This window comes from Zonotrichia albicollis, chromosome 36, assembly GCF_047830755.1.
Source record: "Zonotrichia albicollis isolate bZonAlb1 chromosome 36, bZonAlb1.hap1, whole genome shotgun sequence".
Classification (NCBI taxonomy): domain Eukaryota; kingdom Metazoa; phylum Chordata; class Aves; order Passeriformes; family Passerellidae; genus Zonotrichia; species Zonotrichia albicollis.
Window position 1 is genome coordinate 2,353,660 of NC_133854.1, and position 20,887 is coordinate 2,374,546.

The 20,887-nt window shown below is 51.3% G+C and overlaps 1 protein-coding gene across 1 annotated transcript; it reads left to right on the forward strand.

Moving 5' to 3' along the window:
• The first annotated feature begins 424 nt into the window (after positions 1-424).
• LOC141726579 (uncharacterized) lies at positions 425-12,419 on the forward strand. Its single transcript, XM_074531534.1, has 6 exons — positions 425-635; positions 2,204-2,389; positions 2,518-2,673; positions 2,833-2,934; positions 3,156-3,228; positions 3,398-12,419. Exons 2-6 carry the CDS (start codon positions 2,207-2,209, stop codon positions 3,535-3,537), a joined length of 654 nt encoding a protein of 217 aa, XP_074387635.1. The 5' UTR covers positions 425-635; positions 2,204-2,206; the 3' UTR covers positions 3,538-12,419.
• The last annotated feature ends 8,468 nt before the right edge of the window (positions 12,420-20,887 follow it).

Consider the following 20,887-nt stretch of genomic DNA (forward strand, 5'->3'; position numbering starts at 1 on the left):
GCCTGGCTTTTGATTCAACTGACAATGGAGATAGATTACGTGCACGCCTGCCTTGGAGGGAAGAGGCTTGAACTCCAAGGGTTTGGATTGAAGGCACCGGGTCTGGAGAGGGGGAGGAGCCCCAGGATGTGGAACCTCGAGCACAGCCCCTCCTCGCCTGAGACATCACAGGGGAATGAGCCCGCCTCCGCCCGCTCTCTGCTCTCCGCGCATGCGTGCTTTCAGAGCTGCTCCCCGTCTCTCCCGAGCTGAGGTCACTCTCTCCCTCCCGTTCCGCCTCTGAAATCCCCTCCCTTTGGTCTGTTCCCGATTCTCTCTCCTCCTCCTCTGACGCAGTATCCACTCCTCCCACCGGTGCGCACAGCCCGCCCCCCGCCGGCACCTGGGCCAGTTCCGCGATTCGAGTCGACCTCCATGCCCCTACTTCCGGGTCTGACGTCACAACCGCGCGTCTCCCACGTCTTTCTCTGGCACCCTTTCGGGGCCTTGCAGTCTCCCCTAATTTACTGCCAGTGTCTGATGTTTCTCTGCTGGTTTGGGACTCCCCCCTCAGGGTTTCCGCGAGCCTTGCCCTGCGCGCGCGCCTTCTGCATCATGCCGGCCAGAGCAGCTGCCGTTTCCAGCGTCATTTTCACGTAAGGCACACCAGACCCCGCATCTCTCATTACCTCCTTATCCGCGCCCCCCTCCTCAGCCAGAACTGCCGCCCCTACGCCCTCGCGCACTGCCGCCGCCACTGTCGTGCTGCGGGAAAGTGCCGCCGCCGCCGCGCCTGTCGAAAGCGCCTGCCTTACTCCCTTCTCTCTCCCTCTGCCCCCTTTTCCGACCCTGCCGCTTCTGAGTCGGAGCCTGACGTCCCTGTGGTTTCTGGGGTTTCAGGGCATTTTAGGGGTTTCTTTGGTTTCCTAGGTGGTGGGACCTGAGGCAATGACATTATTTCCTGCTCCCTTTCCTAGAGAGCTTTTCCTCCCTGTTTAGCTGGGGCCAGAGCCAATTTCTGTTTAGAACCTTGCTCTCTTCCCCCCGCTCCTGAGGGGGCCACAACATTCTGTTGCATATCCAGCCATTTTGACCGCGCAGAAATGCCTTCTAACATAATTCTTGCTGGAAACAGCAATTTCAAAGCTGTCTCATCCTTTTTTGTGGCAAGGAGATAGAGATGCCTATTAATTTCTTGCCAAAATCCTACTTCAAACAACAGACACGTTCCTGAAAATAGGTAATTAAGCCTGACCCACAACAGGAGCTCTTTCAGCTCTTTCTTTCGGATCCCGACTGTATATATCTGTGCTATGCCTTGTAAGGCTGATAAAATTCCCAGCTGTTCCTGGGACAGTGTGCTGCCCATGTTTTTAATTTTTTTGACCTTCTTACCGAATGTCTGTCGTCAGAGCAGTCCCAGGGCTCCTGATCTCCGTCCAGCAGATCACAGAAGAGTGGTCCCAGAGGCGCCTTTCTGGTTCCAATGCGGACTGTTCTGCTACGAATTTTCTTCGGAAGAAGCTGAGAGATGTAATTCTCAGTGACTGCTGTCTTTTTCACACTCTCTTGGCCGTTTTTGTTTTTTTTTTTCTTCTGGCTTGTCTCCCCAGGAGTTATCAGTGTTCTCCTGGGACTTCGTCCAAACCCAGAGCTGTTCCTGTCGGCTCTTCAGTCTCGGCTCTTCAGGGCTGATATCCTGTTTCTCTTTGGTGGGAGTAGCCTACCCAGCGGACGCCAGTTGTCCCTACTCCACTGTTTTGATGGCCTAGAAAGGCTCAGGATAGCCTTGGGGGCAGCCCGCGCTCCAAAGGACGAAAGGAGTCTTCAGATGTTTTCGGTCTTCAGTATTTATTAATTTTGTATCTACAATATCTTCTCTCGGCCCGACAGAGGTCCGCACAGCACATCAGCCATGAGCACACTGCGTGCCCTCGGGGCAGTCAGTTGTCTTCATACCCAAAACTACGTATAAGATATTTACATTTTCCCCCCAATACCTTATTGACAAGTGCACTTTTAATAAGAACCAATCTCAAAGTGCCACCACCACCACAGAAGATGGAAGACAAGAAGAAGAAGGAGAAGGACAGGACATGCCCCAATTCCTCCATCTTGTCTCCCTAACACCCCCCTGTACCGAAATTCTAAACCCTGTGTTTCACACCATAACTAATCAATCTCCTCACCACTTGTCCCCTGTGATTCTCCCCTCCTCATACAGGTGATGTTTCCTGTGCTGGGTCAAAGTCCAACCACCAGACACTTCTGGCCATGTTCCAGGACCTCTGAGCCCCCCAACGGTTGTCTCGGTGTCTCTGCATATCAGGACTGCTGTGCTGAGATCCCACAACTACCCAGCGTCACTGCCCTGAAGCTGGCTGAGTCTCTCCTGCCACACTTTGAGACTGTAAGGCTCTGTGCCCCCAGCCAAGGGCACTGGATGCTACCTGGAAACTTTGTGCTCTGTGCAGTTCTGGGCCTTTGCCTCAATGGGCCTGGAGTAGTTGGTGCTGAGGTCTTTTCCTTTCCTTCCAGGACAACAGCCACGTGCAGCTGCTCTCCATTCAGCTCTTCTGCAAGGTGATGGAGCTGGTAGTGGAAGAGGGGGAAGAGCTTCTCATGACATTCGTGAACCAGAGCCTGCTCCCTCTGTTCTTGCGCTGGCACGATGAGAATCTGCACGTGGCCAAGGTGAGGTTTTGTGTGACGGTGCCACATCCCTGGCAGGGGGCTTGGCCGCCTCCTGCCCTGGCACCTGGCGGGCCCCAGCCTCCCCATGGCCGTGGCACAGCGACACAGGTCCTGTGCCCTGGGCTCTGGTGCCAGCTGCAGCTCTCTGCCGCTCTCCAGGCCTCTTTCCAAGCCCTGCTTTGTGCGGCACGCTTCCTGAGGAGGAGGGACCTTGAGGAGCTGCTGACAAAGGCGCGGCGGATTAAGTTTGCTGAGAGCCTGGTAAGGACAGCCCGGGAGCTCAAGCCCTGCCCCCAGTGCTCGGTGTGGGGGGCCGGCAGCTGTGGCCCTGCCCAGCACCGCAGCAGGGCCCGCCAGCCTGCGCCCACCCTGCTGCTCCCTGCCCTGGGCCGTGCCGGCCGGCTCGCCCTGTGCTGGGGGAGGGAGAGCCCGGCCGAGGGGCTGAGCCTGTGCCGAGCATTCCCTGCTGGCGCTCCCCACAGCTGCTGCAGGACGAGAGCCGAGCAGCCAAGAGCCCACAGAGGACCCTGCAAGAGGCAGCCCTCAGGTTCATGGGTGAGCCAGCAGCCCCGCACCCCTCCCTGCCCCCGGCCCAGCTGCTGCCCGGCTACAGTGAGAGCCGCACCCGGGCCACTGCAGCTGGCTGGGATGGCCCTGGCAGGAGGCTTTCCTTGGATTTCCTCAATCTGGCCTCTGACCTTGGCTCTGTTCCTCTCTCTTCCAGCTCTTGAAGTCCTGAAGGAGGATGAGAGTCCATCGTGCCTGAGCAAACTGCTTCAGATGATCTTTGAAGGAAGATCTGCAGGACTTCATCTGATGGATCAGATGTACCAGCGTTCAGTAGCGATTTCAAGTGCCCATTGAAGATGGGAGCACCTGCAGAACAGGATGGACCAGCTGCAGCTCCAGGCACAGCTCTGGCTGCTCAGAGCTGAGCCTGTGGGAAGCTCCAGCAGCTCCTGCCATCTCTCTCCCTGTTGGCAGCCCCCTCCCTGCAGCCCTCAGTCCCTCCCATCCCCTTTTCTGCCTCCCAGCTCACCCCTTACCTTCACTTTCCCTTAATTAACAGTTTGGGTTTCTCACTTGACCCGTGTCTCCGTGGAGCTGAAGCGACGCAAATCCTGAGCCTGGGGACACGCAGGGCCCTGCTGCCCTTCTCCTGCCTGCTGTGTTCTGGGCACGGGCAGAGAGGAACAAGGGCAGTCAGGCTGCAAAGGTCCCTGTCCTGCTGCTCCAGCTGCCCAGCAAGGTGGAGTTAAAGGGCGTGCTGAGCACACTGAAGGGGACAAGGACCCTGGGTTTTAGAAGAGCCAGCTTGAAAATGCTGTGAACCCAGCTGTGCGGGATTCCATGGCAAGCATCCACCAAGGGCAAAGGAGCTTGCAATGCTGGAAGGTTTCACAGAGAGCTTCCTGAAAGCACAGCAGTGCTCCATCCCTACACAGGGACAGGAAGAGGGCAGAAGCAGAGACCGTCGTGGCCTAACAGTGAGCTCTGGGTGCACCTAAAAGCAGCAGCAGCAGCAGCAGCAGCAGCAGCAGCAGCAGCAGCAGCAGGGAGTGGCTGAGACTCGGAGGCGCGACGGTCCCAGTGGCTGCAGCGCTGTCAGGCAGTGCCTGCACCTTCGGTGTGCTTCTGGCAACTCTGGTCTCCCCACAGTGAGCAATGGCAGCCCCTGCCTCAGGCCCAGTCAGAAACCCAACCAAGTGAGACCAGAGGGAGGAGACCCTTCCCACCTCTCTTGGGCAGGGCTGCAAAACAGCCGCTGCGTCTTCCTGCCCTTCTCTTTGGGCTGTGCTGAGCCCAGTGCCGGCCAGCTTGTGTCCTGCTGTCCCAGGAGGGTTTTGGGCAGGCAGGAGAAGGGCTGTGTGCACAGCGGAGCGTCCTGGAAGGGGCTCACCAGAGCCTCCTGCGGGAACAGGCTGCAGGGCGTGGAGGTTCTGGGACATCACACCGTAACCAATATGATCTAGTGAAGCCAAATTTATTATCCTTTAAAAGACTCTGTTTAAAATAAGTCTCTGCTATCCACGTGTCTCTAGCTAATACATGATTGGTTAATCCTAGGTGTTCACACATCTTAATTAGAATTCTGATTGGATCATCTAATTTTTTACGCATCTTGCTGTGGTTGTCTGGCCCACCCATGTCTCACTTTGCCAAGCTTGCTGACAAACTTGCTGAGTCCTGATGACTCTTCTTCTTGTATCTTTTTCAAGGATATACCGACCCCAATTCTGAATGTGTCCATAATTCATTCTTTGTGAAGGTGTACATTGTCCATTATTACAAGCAGGCTGGATTGTGCATCGGCTGAATATGGCCATTGTCTTGCAAAAACACCTCCATTCTGTCTCTGAGCCAGCATTCGAGCCAGTTAAACAAAATCCTCCCTCTCACACTGTAAAGAATGTGGAATTAGAGTTGGAATGTGACTATGAAATAGAAGCAGCTCAGAAACGAAAGTAGAAAAAAGTTATTCCAGAAGCTATTGTAGAAGGGACTTTTCTCTCAAATTATGTAGAAACTTTTCCTGTAGTAACTAATGCTGCCAGTAGAGTTTGAAAACCTTTCAACTGGAAGATTTTAGAAAAGTTGAGAGCTGTAATTTCACAATTTGGTTGAAAATCCCAAATTTCACAGTCACTTCTGCAGTATATTTTTCCATCTAACACATTAATTCCAGCTGATGTGCATACCCTAATATGACTTAGAATGCCACCCCATCAGCAGGTGATGTGTCATAAAAGCTGGGAGGAAAAGTGTGCTCAAGAAGCAGCAAGACCTGGAGTGCAGGGTGATCCTCTGTATGGTTTAACAGCACAACAGTTACTTGGCAAGGGGCCCTGGGCTACTGCCACTGCCCAGGCTCAGAGCATTGATCAAGTCTTGCAGATGAGCCAACAACTGGCATATAATGCTATCCTTGCACTTCCAGATGGGTTACACCCTCAATCTTTTACACAGATCTGTCAAAGAAAGAATGAAGACTTTGATAAATTTGTAGACAAATTGCATGAAGCTATCTATAATCATTCTGGTTTAAATTCAGACACAAGGATACAATTGTATGGACTTTGAGATCATTACTCCATTCCAAATAGCTTTCCCTTCAGTCACAAGGGCCTTCCATCTCTTCCAAAAATTGCCTGCCTCTTTTGCTCCCTTCCAAATCAGGTCACTGCTCCACCATAACCCTTGAAGCACAGACAGATGACTCTTCAACTAATTATAGTAGAAAAGAAGGGTATTTATTGCAGTGCTGGACACATGTGAACTAGTTTCCAAAGACACGTGCAAGGAGTTGCAGACTCCTGCTATTTCTACAGAAAAGGTTTTACATTAGGTTTCTAAGGACCCATAATACATAATTCTTACCTGCCTGCTTCGCATTTTTATCAGCTGTGCAATTCTACTCCCTTTACTGGGTTGGTGGGATTCTGAAATGAGGGAGTGGTTGTATGGGAGGAAGAAAGCCGTCTTCCTCATGGTGAACTCTTCTCCCATGGCCAGCTGGGAAGACCTTTGGACCTGCTGCTCATGGTCCAAGCCTCTCCTAACTGTTCAGTTATTCTTAAGGCAAGGTATTTCTATGGTCTCTGCTTCTTCACAATTGCTTCCTCTATCCCTGTCACTCCTAGCTTTATGTTCGTAATATATTGGGTACTCTTTAACTAAGGTATGTTAGATTTCTTCTAGCTGTATTACTAACTTAGTTTCTTACCTCAATTTAAAATCTTAACTAAAACATGCAATCTTCTACTATCCCAATTCTATTCCCAGAGTGCCCCTCAACTCATCTGCACTTTTCAATTATCCTAATTATATTTTCAGCTAATCGCTTGGCTCACCTCAGGCACATCCCTGACTGCCTCTCTCCCAGCAGCTCAGAGCTGCATTACACAGTGCTTGCTGTGTGCCGGAGACCACAAAGCAGGCTGGCCTGGTGGGCCTGAATATTTCTGCCAATCACTCTGCATCTCACACCTTTGCTCTGGCTCAGAGCAGAACTGCAGGACTGCAAGCTCTTCCTCCCAGAGCTGCGTGAGGCGCCGGCTCCTGCAGATGTGCCCTGCCAAGCTGTCCCTGCCTCACGCTGGCCTCGCTTCCCTGGCACAAGTGCCGGGCCTGAAGGAGCTGCCCTGTGCTCCACCCTGCCGAGCAGCCCGGCTCCCTGCCCCGGTGCCCAGAGTGCTGCACACACTGCTGGCCTTTGCCAGGAGTGGCAGGGCAGCCGGCAGAAGAGGAGGAATCCTCAGCCAGCCCAGCGGCCCGTGGCTGCCCTTGGCCTTTCTCTGCTCCTGGGCACACTCCAGACGGCCAATGCCTCCAGGCCGGGCTGTGCCCAGCATGGCTGCGCTTCCCCTCGGCAGCAGCCAGCTGCCACCTGGGCTCTGAGAGCGGAGGATTCGCCCACTCCCAGCAAGAGGCACCCAGGGCCCGGCTGCTGCCTCTTGCAGCTCCAAGGGCCTCCTTCCAGCCTGCCTCTGCCGGGGCTCAGGCTGCTCCGGCCTCTGCCGGGGCTCTGCTGGGGCTCCATCCCGGGCAAGGCCGGGCCCACTCTCACCTCACAGGCACTGACAGCTCTGCACCACAGGAGACCTTCCCGAGCACCCTCTCTGATCTTTCTGCTTTCTCACTTGAGCAAGGCTCTCCTCCAGCCAAAGACATTGCACCTAGGGATCCAGATCCAAGAGGCAGGAACCCCAATGCTCTCCAGTCACAGCTGAAGGCCTGCATCTGCGCAAGATGTTTGGGCTGCTCCATTCTTCCTTTGGTTTTGCCTTCAAATGCCATTGCCCTTTCTGCCTCAACTAGAAGTGTCACAGATGTACCAAAAGGGGCCAGTGTGCTGGCCAAATGCAGTGTGCTCTGGAGATGATGAATGAAGAGTCTTCCCAGCTTTCAAAGCACACTGAGAAAAACAAGAATCCCTTCTGTTTAAATTTTACCAGCTTAGTAGCAATAAAATAGTATTAAGATAGTAATAGAAGTTAGAATAATAAGAATTTGGACAATCAGAGTTAGAACAGTAAAGGACAATAAAAACAAAGACATACGGACAGTCCTGGTGCCTCCTGGGCAATTATGCCCCGAAAGCACACACGCTAACAAAGGATTAGCCCTTAAAAGCAATAGCCTGTTGCATATTCATATATCCTATACATGAGGCATAAATTCTTTTCAAATAAAGGGTGTTCTCTGGTTATTGTCAAGTTCTCCCCCTTAATCCTGTTGGCTCCTCAAAGTCGGGAAGGAGGTGGAAGAAAGTTGGTCTTTTCCAATAAGGACGCAAGAATTCTTTTTTTGGGGCTTTAGATGTCCTGTTGCTGTTATCTCTGGGCAAAGAATTTCGTGATTACCCCATCCATTTCTTGAGCTAGTTTAAAAAGTATCTTATATCACATAGTTTCTGTTATGAACAAAAATTCAGTTAGTTTTTTTCTGTGAGAAAAAAGCTACGACCATTGCTGGGCTGCTGCTTATGTTATGGTAATTATGGGTCCTTGTTGTTAATAGTTGTTTTTGTCTTAGTAAAAGCCCTGGCTGGTGTGAGGTAATGGCCCTTCTCCAAGACAGTAACCGGTGGGGACCTTCCCAAACAGTGAGGAGAAGAGACCTGGAGGGGGGGGTTATGCAAAGTGACTCCAGGACCAGCATGCTGTGGGGAGCTACGGCTCCAAACACACGGGGAAAACCCCAAAAACAACGAGCCAAATAAGAGTTGAGAGACTGGAGTGATGTCTGGACGTGAGGAGCCGAGTGCTGAGCCTGCAGAGATGTTGAACACCTTCGGAGTCCCTCTCGCCCTGACCACGGGAGTTGTCCCCAGCGCCGAGACTGAAGGAGACGGCGCAGGGAAAAGTAACAAGGGATGGGATCACCACACCCTAAAGACTCCCACGAGGATGTGATTCCCCAGCTCTGCCCCTAGTGGACAAAGTTGCGCACATCCTCCTCCTCTGAGTAGCCCTGGTAGAGGCGGTGGGAGACTGCAGCCCTGCCTGAGCCGCCCAATCCTGAGCTGATCACTTTTCATAAAGGCATTAAAAAAGGAGAAGAAGTCTCCTGGCCCTGTTTATTTCAGCTGGGGGCGCTTGTCTGGAATAGCCATGCCGCAAGAAGACTCAAGACTGGCCATCTTGGACTTCAGGACAGCTGGCTACCAGGACCAGAGGGATCGGCTCAGGAGCAATGACGCAGAGGAGCACCGGAGCACCAGACTGGTGAGAAACCCAGTGGCAGGAGCGGGAGACGTGTGCATGTGTGTGAATGAGACGAGGCCAGCAGCCAGACCCTCGACCTGAGAGTGGACCCCTCAGTACCCGCGTTTCCGGACTCCTGCAAAGGGACCGGCTGGAAACAGGGGGAAGCAGATGGAATTAGCGTGAGTGAGACGTCTCTCAAGGGGGAATAAAGGGCCCCCCCCTCCGGGTGTGCAGAGGGAATATTTGTATGAGTGGCACGCACCTTAAAGTAAGTCCTGACAGAGGGAAGTCAGGCAGATTTGTAAGTCCCCAGAAGGATTCAGGTAGCATTTGTAAGTCTCGAGAAGGATTCGCGTAAGATTTGTCAGTCCCGAGAAGGATTCGGGTAGCTCACAAGCCCTGCAGGCAAAAGTAAGTCCTGACACAGGAGTCAGGCACAAACCCCAGCGAAGGAGGCTGTGGCTTGCTTTTAAGTACTGATACGGTGAAGCCTAAAAATTGGCGGGTTAGGCAAACTAAAAATCAGGCAGTTTTTTTTCCTGACTGAGGGAGTCAGGCACAACCCGGATTCTTCAGGCCAAGGTTTCGTGTGTTCAAGTCCCGATAGATGTAAGACCTGACATTGGGAAAGTTGGGCAATCAAGAGATCGGGCAGTTGTTTCAGTATAAAGTCCTGAGCATCAGGCAAAAATTTGAAGTTGAGTGGAGGAGGCTGGAGCTCCTCAAACAAGGGTTTTTTTGAAATTCCCAGGCAGTAGAGGCACCTTTGGGACTTTTCATCGAGACCTGGAAAAATGGGAGGGTGTAATAGTAAAAAGACCAGCAAGAGACTGAGGTATATACATCCCAATAGTCCCTTAGGAGAACTGTTAGTAAAATGGGATTCTATAGAGGCCACGGAGGGATTAGATAAAGTTAAAATGATCCATTATTGTATGGAAGTGTGGCCAGAATTAGAGGTGCAAGGAGGATGGCCTTGGTGTGGGACAAAGGATAAGTGGATGTGCCAACAATTAAATAATTATCTGACAGCTTGAGGCGATACTGATCCTGAGCAATTATTGTATGTAGCTTGCTGGTTAAAGAGCGCTGTTGGGGATGAAGGGGTGCGAATTTGTAAGGTAGAGAGGAAGAAAGAGGGGAATGAAGGAGGGGATGATAGGACTAGTAAAAGATGGGATCTCCTGGATTATCTGCCTCCTTCTGCCCCTCCACCTTATTATCCTCTTCTTCAAGCACCTCAAATGGCAGGTCCGGTTTTTCCCCCAGCTGCCATCTCATTACCACCTGTTCAAACTCCTCCTTCTACCTCTTCAGCTTCCGCTATGATAAACCCAGTATCCCCTCCAGTTCCTTCTGCACCACCACAAGTGCCTACTCCACCTGCTGCATTCTCCACCCCTTCTCCAACTGCACTTTATATCCACTCAGGCTCTTCTCCCCCTCCTATTGCTGTCCCTTTACCTCCTCCTAGTTGGGGCACAAATGCCTCCTCGCCCAGTAAACAGCTATCAGCAAATACACCTGCTGATGGGCAGAATATTCAGGGTAACCCAGATATCCTTCAAAGTAGTTTGGCATCTGAAGATGGGCAGTACTGTAGCACCAGATCCAAGACCTCCAAGGCAGAGAGACTCTTTCCCCTCAGAGAGGTTCCAATGGGAGGAGTAGTGGGAGGTTTTGGCTTTGTGAATGCTCCCCTAACTGCTTCTGAGGTGAGAGGATTCAAGAAAGAGTTGAGGCATTTAGTTGAGGACCCAGTGGGCATAGCCAACCAAGTGGATCAAATTCTAGGTCCAAATATCTACACTTGGGGGGAGGTGAATTCCATCCTGAGTATATTATTTTCCCCAGAAGAGGTCCAGATGATTAGGGTGGCTGGCATAAGAATTTGGGAGAAAGATAACCGTCCAGGACCCCAGGATCCATCAGGCGAACAGAAATTGCCACTAACGGATCCCAGCTGGAACCCTAATCAGGAGGAGGGGAGAAAGGCCATGATGGAATATAGGTCTTTGATAATACGGGGGATCAAAGAGTCAGTTCCCAAAGGAACTAACACCCAATTGGCATTTGAGGGTACACAGGAGAAAGATGAAGCTCCTGCTGCCTGGCTTAACCGCCTAAAGCGGAACTTCCAGTTGTACTCTAGAATAGACCCAGACACCCTAGAAGGTCAAATGCTACTAAAAGTCCAATTTGTTTCCAAATCTTGGCCTGATATAAGGAGAAAACTGGAAAAGATGGAAGATTGGCAAGAGAAGGACATTAATGAGTTATTAAGAGAGGCATTGAAGGTCTATTTAAGGAGGGAGGAATGAAAAGCAAAGGCCAAGGCTAAGATCATGGTTGCAGTAGCTAGAGAAAGTGCAGGGGAGGCAGATCCACCACCAGGAGGAGGCAGAGGCAGGCCAGTACTGGCAGGTGCACGAAGGATTGAGAGACCTCAAGTCCCTTTGAGAGAAAGACATTGCTATTACTGTGGAGAGCCAGGACACGTCAGGAGGTTTTGTAGAAAGCTCAGTCTCGATGTGGCAATAGCCAGGGAACAAGATAATTTAGAGAAGATCCTTAGAGGTGACGATTAGAGGGTCAGGGGCTTTACGCTATAGGGGACCCGATGCAACATCTAGAAGAGCCCTTGGTAAACTTTGAGGTGGGACCCCGAAATGAAGAATTTGAATTTTCGGTTGATACAGGAGCAGATAAGTCCTGTCTCAACAAAGTAACATCTGAAGTTAGACAAAAAAACAGCTAGGTAGAAAGGATATCCAATACCAAAAGGTTAAAAACTGTTGAGCCAGTTGGGAAAGAAAGCCTCATGCTTGTTTAGTGTGTTCACAGGTGGTGTTTGCAGAACATGCCATGCTGTACTCAAAGTGGCATGCTGCCCTTTTCTGAACAATGGAACTGGACTTTCTTCCAAAGTCCTGACCTGGCTGCACTGAGCTTTGGGGTAGCTCCCCCCCTCCAAGAGAAGACCCCTCTTGTCTGCCTTCAACCACTGTGACGGACCAACAGAGATACAAATCCCCTCATCAAGGAACCAAGAACCCCTCTGGCACCCTATTGGCACCCCCATGGTACCCCCCTGGCACCCCCCTGGCAACCTCCTTCCAGAGACTGGGACTGTACCCCCTCCCAACTCGGGGAGGGGGGAAAACCTGCCCAGAGTAAATATACCTGCGAGCATTCGGCCATGAAAACAATGAAATAGCCTCTCTCCCTCCTTCTGTTCCTATTCTTCTCCCCTCCATTGAAACATAATTTCGGCCACCCTTCCCCCAACCAAGAACAGTATATTTTGGGGTTCGGTTTGACTGCATCTCTGAGATCTCCCCAAGGCATGTACCAGCAAGTTTCGGCAGCGGGCACCCCGAAGACATCACGTTCTGGTAGCTATACCCCTTCCCTAACCTTCTTTCCTCCCTTTTTCCCTTATCCTACCCTTCTCTTCCCCGGATCCCGTAACCAAATGCATATTCAGCTGTGGTTATCATCAATAAAATTGCATCATGTTGATTTGTTACTGCAAAACCCCTGTGCCTTTGTTGGTTATTTTTGCACCAAAAAGTCATTCATCGCCCGTTCATTTTGGGCGGACCTTCACAGGGATGGAGGAGTCAGCCCGGTTTCAGCATTATTCACCCCCAAAGCAGTGTGACTCCCCTCCTTCATTTCCCACTGGGAGCTTTACAAACAGGGCCTTGCTGGAGTTGTTGGAGCCCATTGCAGGCAGAGCCTCCTGCTCCAGCAGGAACTGCCTTTCCTTTGCCATCAGCAGGGCAGGTCCCGCTGCAGGAAAAGCCCCAGACCAGCCCCAGCACAGGGAAGGGCTCGGGCACAAGGGCAGAGTGCCGTCCTAGGCGCTGTGTCAGGGAGAGCCTGAGGCACCAAAGGCACCTTGGCAGCAGCAGCTGCTTGCAGGCCATGGCCAGAAGCCTCCCTTGGCAGCCCGGCCTGGTGGCCACCACTGCAGAGCTGCTGCCTCAGGGCTCATTCCTGGCTGGGCTCTGAAAAGCCACTTCTGCTCCAGGAGCCTGACTGGGAAGCCATTGGCCCCAGCACCTTGGGGACAAGATATTAATGACAAAACTCTTCATGGCAGCAGAGCCAAGGCAGGGGCAGAGGAACAGGCAGAGCCAGGCCCAGGGGACAGGGCTGCCATGGTGATGGCTGTGAGGTCACTGCCCCTGCAGCAGCCTTGCTGCCCTCAGCAGACATTCTGGCCAGAAACCTTGTGAGGGCACCCAGCACAACAGAGACCCCCCACTACAGGAATTCTGTCAGTGGGGATGAGAGGGTTTCAATGGGAAAGGCTACACAAATCTCCTGCTCTTGGACAATTCCTGGGATGGGGAATCCACTTCTCTGGAAAAACAGCTGCAGTTTCCTGCCACTTTTATAATTGTAAAATATTTCCTCCTTCTAACAAATGTTAATTTGTCCCCATTCAATTTAAAGATACTGACCTGTTGTCTGTCACTGTAGGATTTATTTTAAAATAACTTTGAATGCTATTTTTCCCTTTTCACAGACCTTGGATAGGACTCAAAAATCTCCCAGAATGGGGTTTGGAGGCCTCATCACAAAACCAGCAGGGAGAGGCTGATGGCTCTGGAGTCAGTGGAGTAGAGACTGAGGACTGAAAGGGAATAGCCTGGGAGGGATTGAATGGTGATGTCAGGCTGGAGCTTTTCTTCCTGGAGGATATAAACATGAGAAGGAAATAATGGCACCAAGGGCAGCTGGAGAGGCCCACACTCAACACCAGGAGAAAGGAATTTCCCTGGCAGGGCAGGGCTGCGGTGCAGCACGATCCCAGCAGGAGCCTGGAGAAGCCCAAGGCTCTGTGTGGGCAGGCAGAGGCAGGCAGGAGGCAGAGCTGTCAGCAAAGGAAGGGCCCAGCCAGGTGGGGCAGCCGGGGGATGCCGACAGCCTGCAGGGACAGAGGCGCAGGTTTGCTCAGCACCAGAGACACCTTTTCCTCGCTTGTCCCCACCTGTCATCACTGCCACCAGTGTTCTGCTCTCCCTGGAACCTGCGGACACTTTCTCCGTCCTGTCCTTCAATGGGACCCATTAACCCTTCAAGAAAACTTCTGTGTTTCAATTTATTTTTGAGTTTTTGAGAAGTTTTGAGCACATTCTGAGGGACTGAGTCTGATGCAAAGAGCACCAAAGCCCCAGAGGCTCATTAAAGTCCCTGTGCTGTGTCTGTGCTGCTGAGCTGGGCTGGGCTCCTGGCCCAGAGGCAGCTCCTGGCAAGGGCAGCGCTGCAGAGAGACAGCTCTGGCCAGGAGCAGCACCTGTGCACAGCCCAGCAGGGCTGGGGCACTGCCAGGGCCCCTCAGGGACACCAGCAGGGCACAGACAGAGCTCACAGGGGCTCAGCACTGGCAGGGGCTGTGGCATGTCCCAGTAGGGGCTGTGTCACAGCAGCACCTCTGTGGCTGTGTCACAGAGGCACAGAGCATCTGGGATGTCAGCCAGGGGCTGTGTGACAGCACAGAGTGGGCTGTGTGAGGTCACAGATTGGGCTGTGACATCCCAGAGTTTGTTGTGTGAGGTCACTGAGCAGCTACAGTGTCATAGAGGGGACTGTGTGACATCACAGAACAGGCTGTGAGATCATGGCATGGCTGCATGACATGATAGAGCGTGCAGTGAGGTTAAAGTATGTGCTGTGACCTTACAGAGTGTCAGTATGACATCACAGAGAGGGTTTTGTGACATCACTGAGGGGGTTTTTTACATCACAGAGCTGGCTGTGACATCATAGATTAGGGTGTGAGGCCATAGAGCAGATCCTGCCATCATAGAAGGTGGCTCTGTGACATCAGGGAGTGGGCTGTGACAACACCGGGTGGCTGTGTAACATCATAGAGCACGCTGTGACATCAGAGTAGAGATTGTGAAATCATAGAGTGACTTTCTGACATCACAGAGACGTCTGTGACATCACAGAGCAGCTGTATCACATCATAGGGTGACGTCTCAGCATTGGCTCTGGGACATCAAAGGGGCAGTGTGACATCACGGGAACTGTGTGACATCACGGGGGCAGTGTTGCATCACAGGGGCAGTGTGACATCACAGGGATCTATGTGACATCACAGGGGCTGTGTGACATCACAGGGCAGTGTGACATCACAGGGGGTGTGTGACATAACGGGGACAGTGTAACATCATGGGGCTGTGTGACATCACAGGGGGTGTGTGAGGTCCCTGGGGAGGTCACTCTGCCCCGGCCCCCCTCACAGCTCCCCCCAGAGCAGTCCAACCCTGCTCATGCACAGCGGGGTCCCCTGTCCCGCCGGGTCCCCCTGCCCCCAGCCCCGCAGCCTCCCCCAGAGGATGTTCCACAAGATCGACCCCAGAGCCTGACACAGGGACGGGGGGCCGGGGCCCTGGGGGTGGCCCTGGGGGACAGGGACCCCCCGGCAGCATCCTCTTTTCTCCCAGGGCCAGAGCCTGGGCCAGGGCTCCTTCACCCTGCTACCAATGAGGCCTTGAGAGTGCTGAAAAAATCCCCAGCAAGGGAGCAGTAAAAACCAGACTGAATATTAAGGGACAGCAGCACAAAGTTCCTTGGCAAGAGTCACTCTGCTCCTGACTGGACACTTCAGGCACAACAAGGAAACAAAGCAACAACAAAACCAAACAGAATCCAAACAATCAAACCAGAAATTTACTGAGAACCAGGGCTTTCATTCCTAAGGAAAAGAACTGTCCTTCTTATCTAGGTGCCCATAGCCAGAATTGGGATTTCACCTCCAGTATTCCCTATTGTGACAGAGTAGAGGAGTTTCTTGGCTCAAGACATTTCATATGTGGGCAGTGTTGCAGTGTGTTGCAATTTCCGGTTTTAAACTTCCCAGCCCCTTCCCAGGTGTGGCAATATCTCTCTTCCCCTTCCCCTTTGCCCCCTGCTGGGCTGTCAATCAGTCTTAACATTCCAGCAAGGCCATCCTGTGGTTGGTCAGGTTCAAAAGATGCCCCCGTGCCCAGAGGTCATTGGTCTGTCTGGGTGTCATCGTTCCCTGTGTTATGTTTGCCCAATTATCCCATCAAATAAACCAAACAATATTTAAGAAAGCAACAATTTTAATTGAAAATTTTAGAAAATATATAAATAAGGGACAATTTGGTTCAAATAATAGCGCATAAGCAAAAACAACCACGGGGTACGGAGTGCAGGGTTCAATGACCCTTGCCACTTCACGTACAAGCTTGCCAAGGAAAATTCACCCCTTATATGCCATGTGTCAATGCCATCTCCTCCTATTTTCGGTTCGTCACTTTTCTGTCTCCGCCTTCATTACCACCTTTACCACGCATGCGCCACCACTCGGTTCGGTGGTCGCACAAGTCTTTGGGGGTCGTCCCTGATGAAGGCCCTGTAGTCTTCTTCATTGTCTTTTAATTCACCTTTGGGTTACACATGCGCACCAAGCCAGTACAATGTAAGCCAAGACTCACGTATCACTGCATCTACATATCAAAGCAATAAGTGCTTTATAATTAGCATTTTCTTGGACCCAACCAGGTTCTTGATCATTTTTAGCAACTGTATCTTCAGCTTCTTTCCTGTGGTCCTTGAGAACATCTGCTGGGAAGGGGGGGTGGGTGGAGCCACTCCTTTCCCTCTCTTCTTTGGCATTACAACTTTTAACTATTTACTATTTTATTATTCTCAAATATTAATTACTGTATCAATATTGATTACTGTTTCAATTTTTATCAGAATGAATCATACCTATTTACCACACCTGAGACCCTGCCCCTCCCACCTGGTTGGTGGCTCACCTGTCCCTTCCCTCCCCCTTCCCCCGGAGCTTAAAAAGTCACTCAGGCCATGCGGTCGGGATTCTGTTGGAGCTGTTACCTAAGATTCAGATGTCTGTGACCATGGAATAAACTCTGGATATTAACCCTCTGGCAGAATCTGTCTCCTTTTCCTCCTCACCTTAGCCTGAAGCCTTCCCACCTGAGGCAAACTGAGTTTCTACAAGCCTGGACTTGTTTCGGCACTCAGCTGCACCATCCAGCCAGCCAAAAGTGTCTCTGAGGTGAAACACCACAGTTGCTGCCTTTGGTCCAGGAGCAGGGTTCAGACGAGCCCAGGCACAATCTACCTGGTAATATTGGGATCTTATTCCAATAGGGGAGGAAGGGGCAGGTCCAGCCCTCCCCTGCCCAGGAACCCCAGCCCTGCCCTGCCCATGAACCCCAATCCCCCCAGAGCCTCTATGCCAGCCCAGCAGTGGCTGCCAGTCCCTGGCACAGCACAGGCAATGCTCCACAGCCACCTCTGCAGCCCCAGCCCAGCTCCTGAGGGAACAAATGACCCACAGTCCCAGCTGGGGGACGGGCCCAGGGAGACCAAGGGGGATTGAAGGCTGACCTCAAGGCAAGCACACATCTTGGCCCTACCCGCTATTGGAATTTCCATCTAAACACTGCTGGAATCCTGGAGTTGGTACCTCTGTGTATGCTCCTCTGTATCCTTTTTGCCTCTCTCTCTTTCTGTCCTTTTCTTCTATTGCACTCCTTTAGCAAATTTGAGTAATGTAAAATTCAAATAGCTTAGAGTTTGTGAAGTTGAATGGGCCACGTCAGTGCTTTAAGAAGTGTTCTGTGTTGATTGAATGTCATATTAAATCTTTTGCCAAAAATTCTCTGACTTTCTAAAGTTACCTGTAAAGACTGTTTGGTTGTTTTGAGCTCCTGAGGATCTCTTGTTGGTTTTTCTCCAGGAAGTCCAATTCAGAATACAGAAAAAATTGTAATTCCTTTTAAATATCTCCTTGACAGAGTTTTCTACTGGATGGAAGTCAGGGCTTGTGTGTCCTGCTTGGCACAGCGCAGGCAGGGCTTTCCCAGCCCCATTCCACACTCCATTTCCCAGCTGGAGCCGCTGGTGCCTCTGAGTTGTGCTGCCCCAGCCCCAGGGACGCTCTCCTTGTCTGCCCATTCCCCCACGGTCTCTGGGCAGGGATGGCCTCAGTGGGGGCTGCTGACATCCTCAGCACCTTGGAGACTGCTGCTGAATTTTCCTGCTCCAGAGGCTTGTTCAGCCTTCAGCTCTTCAGTGCAGGAATTCAGTGTCCCAGGGCTCATTAACATTCAGAACAGCTAAACAAGCTAAGCTTCTCGGAATAATTTGATTTAAGTGTTCAAATCAAATGTGTGCTTAATTAGTCAGATTTCAGAAGCCAATTCAATGTGAATACCCTGAATTTAAAAAAACAGCAAGAAAATATTTTTTTAGGTCCTGTAATTTTTTTTACTAGTAATTCATTGAAATGTGCATGATTGACATTGAAATTCAATGTCAATCTCCAATTGACATTGAATCCAAGTACCTCCTCATGCAGTTTGACTGGGTATGAAAATCAAGACCTTTCATGGCTGACAATCAGTCAGACTCTGTCCCTACCCCCACCGCACCATTTTCCCCATCCAATCTGGCACTCAGAGCAGCCTTGTGCAAATCTGAACTCCCTCCAGCCCACACTGGACCTAGCCAACAGACCACAGTTGAACGGGATAGAACTTAATAAAAATTACACCATTAAAATAACAATCACACAATTACAAACTCTTCCCTGAGCTATGTGCAATGTCCCAGCATGTCTGATGAGTCCACTGTTCACAACTGGTTTGCATACTAAAATTAATTTTTGACTAATGTGGTTCTGTGATAGATATAAACACAATTAAGTTCTTGTATCAGGATTCTTGTCCTGGACTGAGGACACAACAGCTCAAACAATTCCTGATTTGCAAATCTATCAGTGGTGGATGGAGAAGGGAGGTCAGGCTGCTCTTGGTGTTGAGGAAATGCTGAAACCAGCCTGACTCATTTCATCTGCTCATGCCCTGGCTGATCTCCCCTCTTTCCCCTTCCACCCATTGGCTTTTGTCTCCCCCCAGCCCCCTATGAAGAACCTGGCTCTGTGTTCTCCATCCCCTCCTGGCTGGCACTGCCAGGCTGGCATGAGGAGCCCCTCAGCCTTCCCTGCTCCGGACTGGACCAGCCCAGCTCCCTCAGCCTCTGCTCACAGCCCAGGGGCTCCAGCCCCACCTTGGGGCCCTTCCCAGACCCTGCTCCAGCTGCCAGACATCTTTCCTGCCCTGGGCAACCCAACCCAGGCAACAGTGACCTGGATAATCCCAGTCCTTGCTGTCCTGGTCACACAGCCCTGGCCCCTTGTCCCCTGTCAGGCTCTGGGGTGGATCCTGTGGAACATCCTTTGGTGGAGGCTGTGGCTCCAGGTGGGCCGGGGGGATCCCGGGGGACAGGGACCCTGCTGGGCATGGACAGCATTGGAGTTGTTGGGAGAAACTGTGAGGGGGAGCTGGGGCAGAGTGACCAACCCAGTGACCTGACACAGCCTGCTGGGATGTCACACAGCCCCTCTGGGATGTCACAGCCCATTCTCCAATGTCACACAGCTGATCTATGATGTCACACCAGAGTCTGTGTGTAGAAGCGAAGGGAGACAACCCATCCTCTGATCAGCATCGAACTCCAATTTATTGATCCAACATGCACATTTTATAAGCCTGTTAATAAAGTTCATACATATTGCAAAACCTGAGCTCATCATTGGCTACAGATCACTCAGCAACCCCTCCTTTTGTTTTCAATACCTGTGGTTTGTTATTGAGACCAAGACTTGTTTTTCTCATCCTGTTATGAACGGTTCTCAAGGCCTCCATGTTTGTCACTTTGCTTTCCCATAACCATCCAAGGACAAGGTATTTACTTGTTATTAAAAAACAAGCCTGAGAACGCTGCTGTTTACAGAAACGTGCCAGAGAATTTTGTTGTTTACAGAATCAGGCTTGAGAATTTGCTGCTTACAGCTGCCTTTTACTTTTCCATCAGCTGTATTTTTTCATGGCCTTTTTTTCCTTCAAGCCATGTCTGAGCAAAATTCACCAACATTTGTGATGCCATAGTCTGCACTGTGATGTCAGACCTCTGCCCTGTGATGTCACAGCTGGATCTCTGATGCCACAGAGGCAGACTATGATGCCATGGCTGCTCGATGACCTCACCAAACCCACTCTGTGATGTCATAGCCCACTCTGTGACCACATGGTACCAGATGATAAATTGTCTTCACCAGGTGAGCTCACACCTGGAGCTTGTTCTCCACAACCCCAGGCCTGTGGAAACCACAGAGTGCCCATTGTGTGAGAAGGGAACTGGAAGTTCAGCAGCCTCAGTGTCCTGCCAGCTCAGCCAGGCCCATGGGAACATTGGGGTCCACGAGCACCAGGGACCACCAGGGAGACCCCCAGGACAGGAGAATGTATGGGTAAAGTGGAGGGGAAATGTGTTAATGATTTTGGAGAAATGATTATCATATGTATGTTTAGTCCAGGACAATCAATGAATATGTATGCAAAATACAGAATATCAAGAGAAACTTTCCTGTACTCAGCATGCACAGCTTTGGGAGGAGCTCTCCCCCGTGCATCCAGCTGAATAAAGAATGCTGCTTCCTAATGCTACATTGGGGTTAAGGAATTTTCTGTTTTACTAAATTTTTGGTAACACTCCCACTGCCAAGGAAAGCTCTGTCTGCTGCTGTTCACAAAGAGAGAAGGGCTGGTGGCAGATGTGGGGCTCAGAGGCTGCCTGGGACACAGTGACCATGAAATAATGAAGTGTTCAATGTTCTGTGAAAGAGGGAGGGGCAGCAACAAAACTTCTGCCCTGGAAATAGGAAGGGCAGACTTTGGCCTGGTTAGGCTGCAGATTTGGGGAATACCTAATCAGGTACTGATTGCTTTAAGGGAAACAGCCCTTAAAAACAAAGGGGTCCTGGAAGGACGGACACATTTCAGGAAAGTAATCATAAGGGGGAAGAAGCAGCCTGTCCCAGTGCGGCAAAAGATGAGCTAGTGAGGAAAATGACTGGCCTGGCTGGGCATGGAGCTTTTCTGGAGACTCAGGGGTGGAAAAAGGAGCAGCAACTCAGGAAGTCT

Excerpts from the sequence above, each read along its gene's own strand:
- LOC141726579 (XM_074531534.1), top strand. The coding sequence starts at position 2,207 with ATGTTTCCTGTGCTGGGTCAAAGTCCAACCACCAGACACTTCTGGCCA. Across the intron at positions 2,674-2,832 it reads AGAATCTGCACGTGGCCAAG|GCCTCTTTCCAAGCCCTGCT; the intron begins GTGAGGTTTTGT and ends GCCGCTCTCCAG. Across the intron at positions 3,229-3,397 it reads GGCAGCCCTCAGGTTCATGG|CTCTTGAAGTCCTGAAGGAG; the intron begins GTGAGCCAGCAG and ends TCTCTCTTCCAG.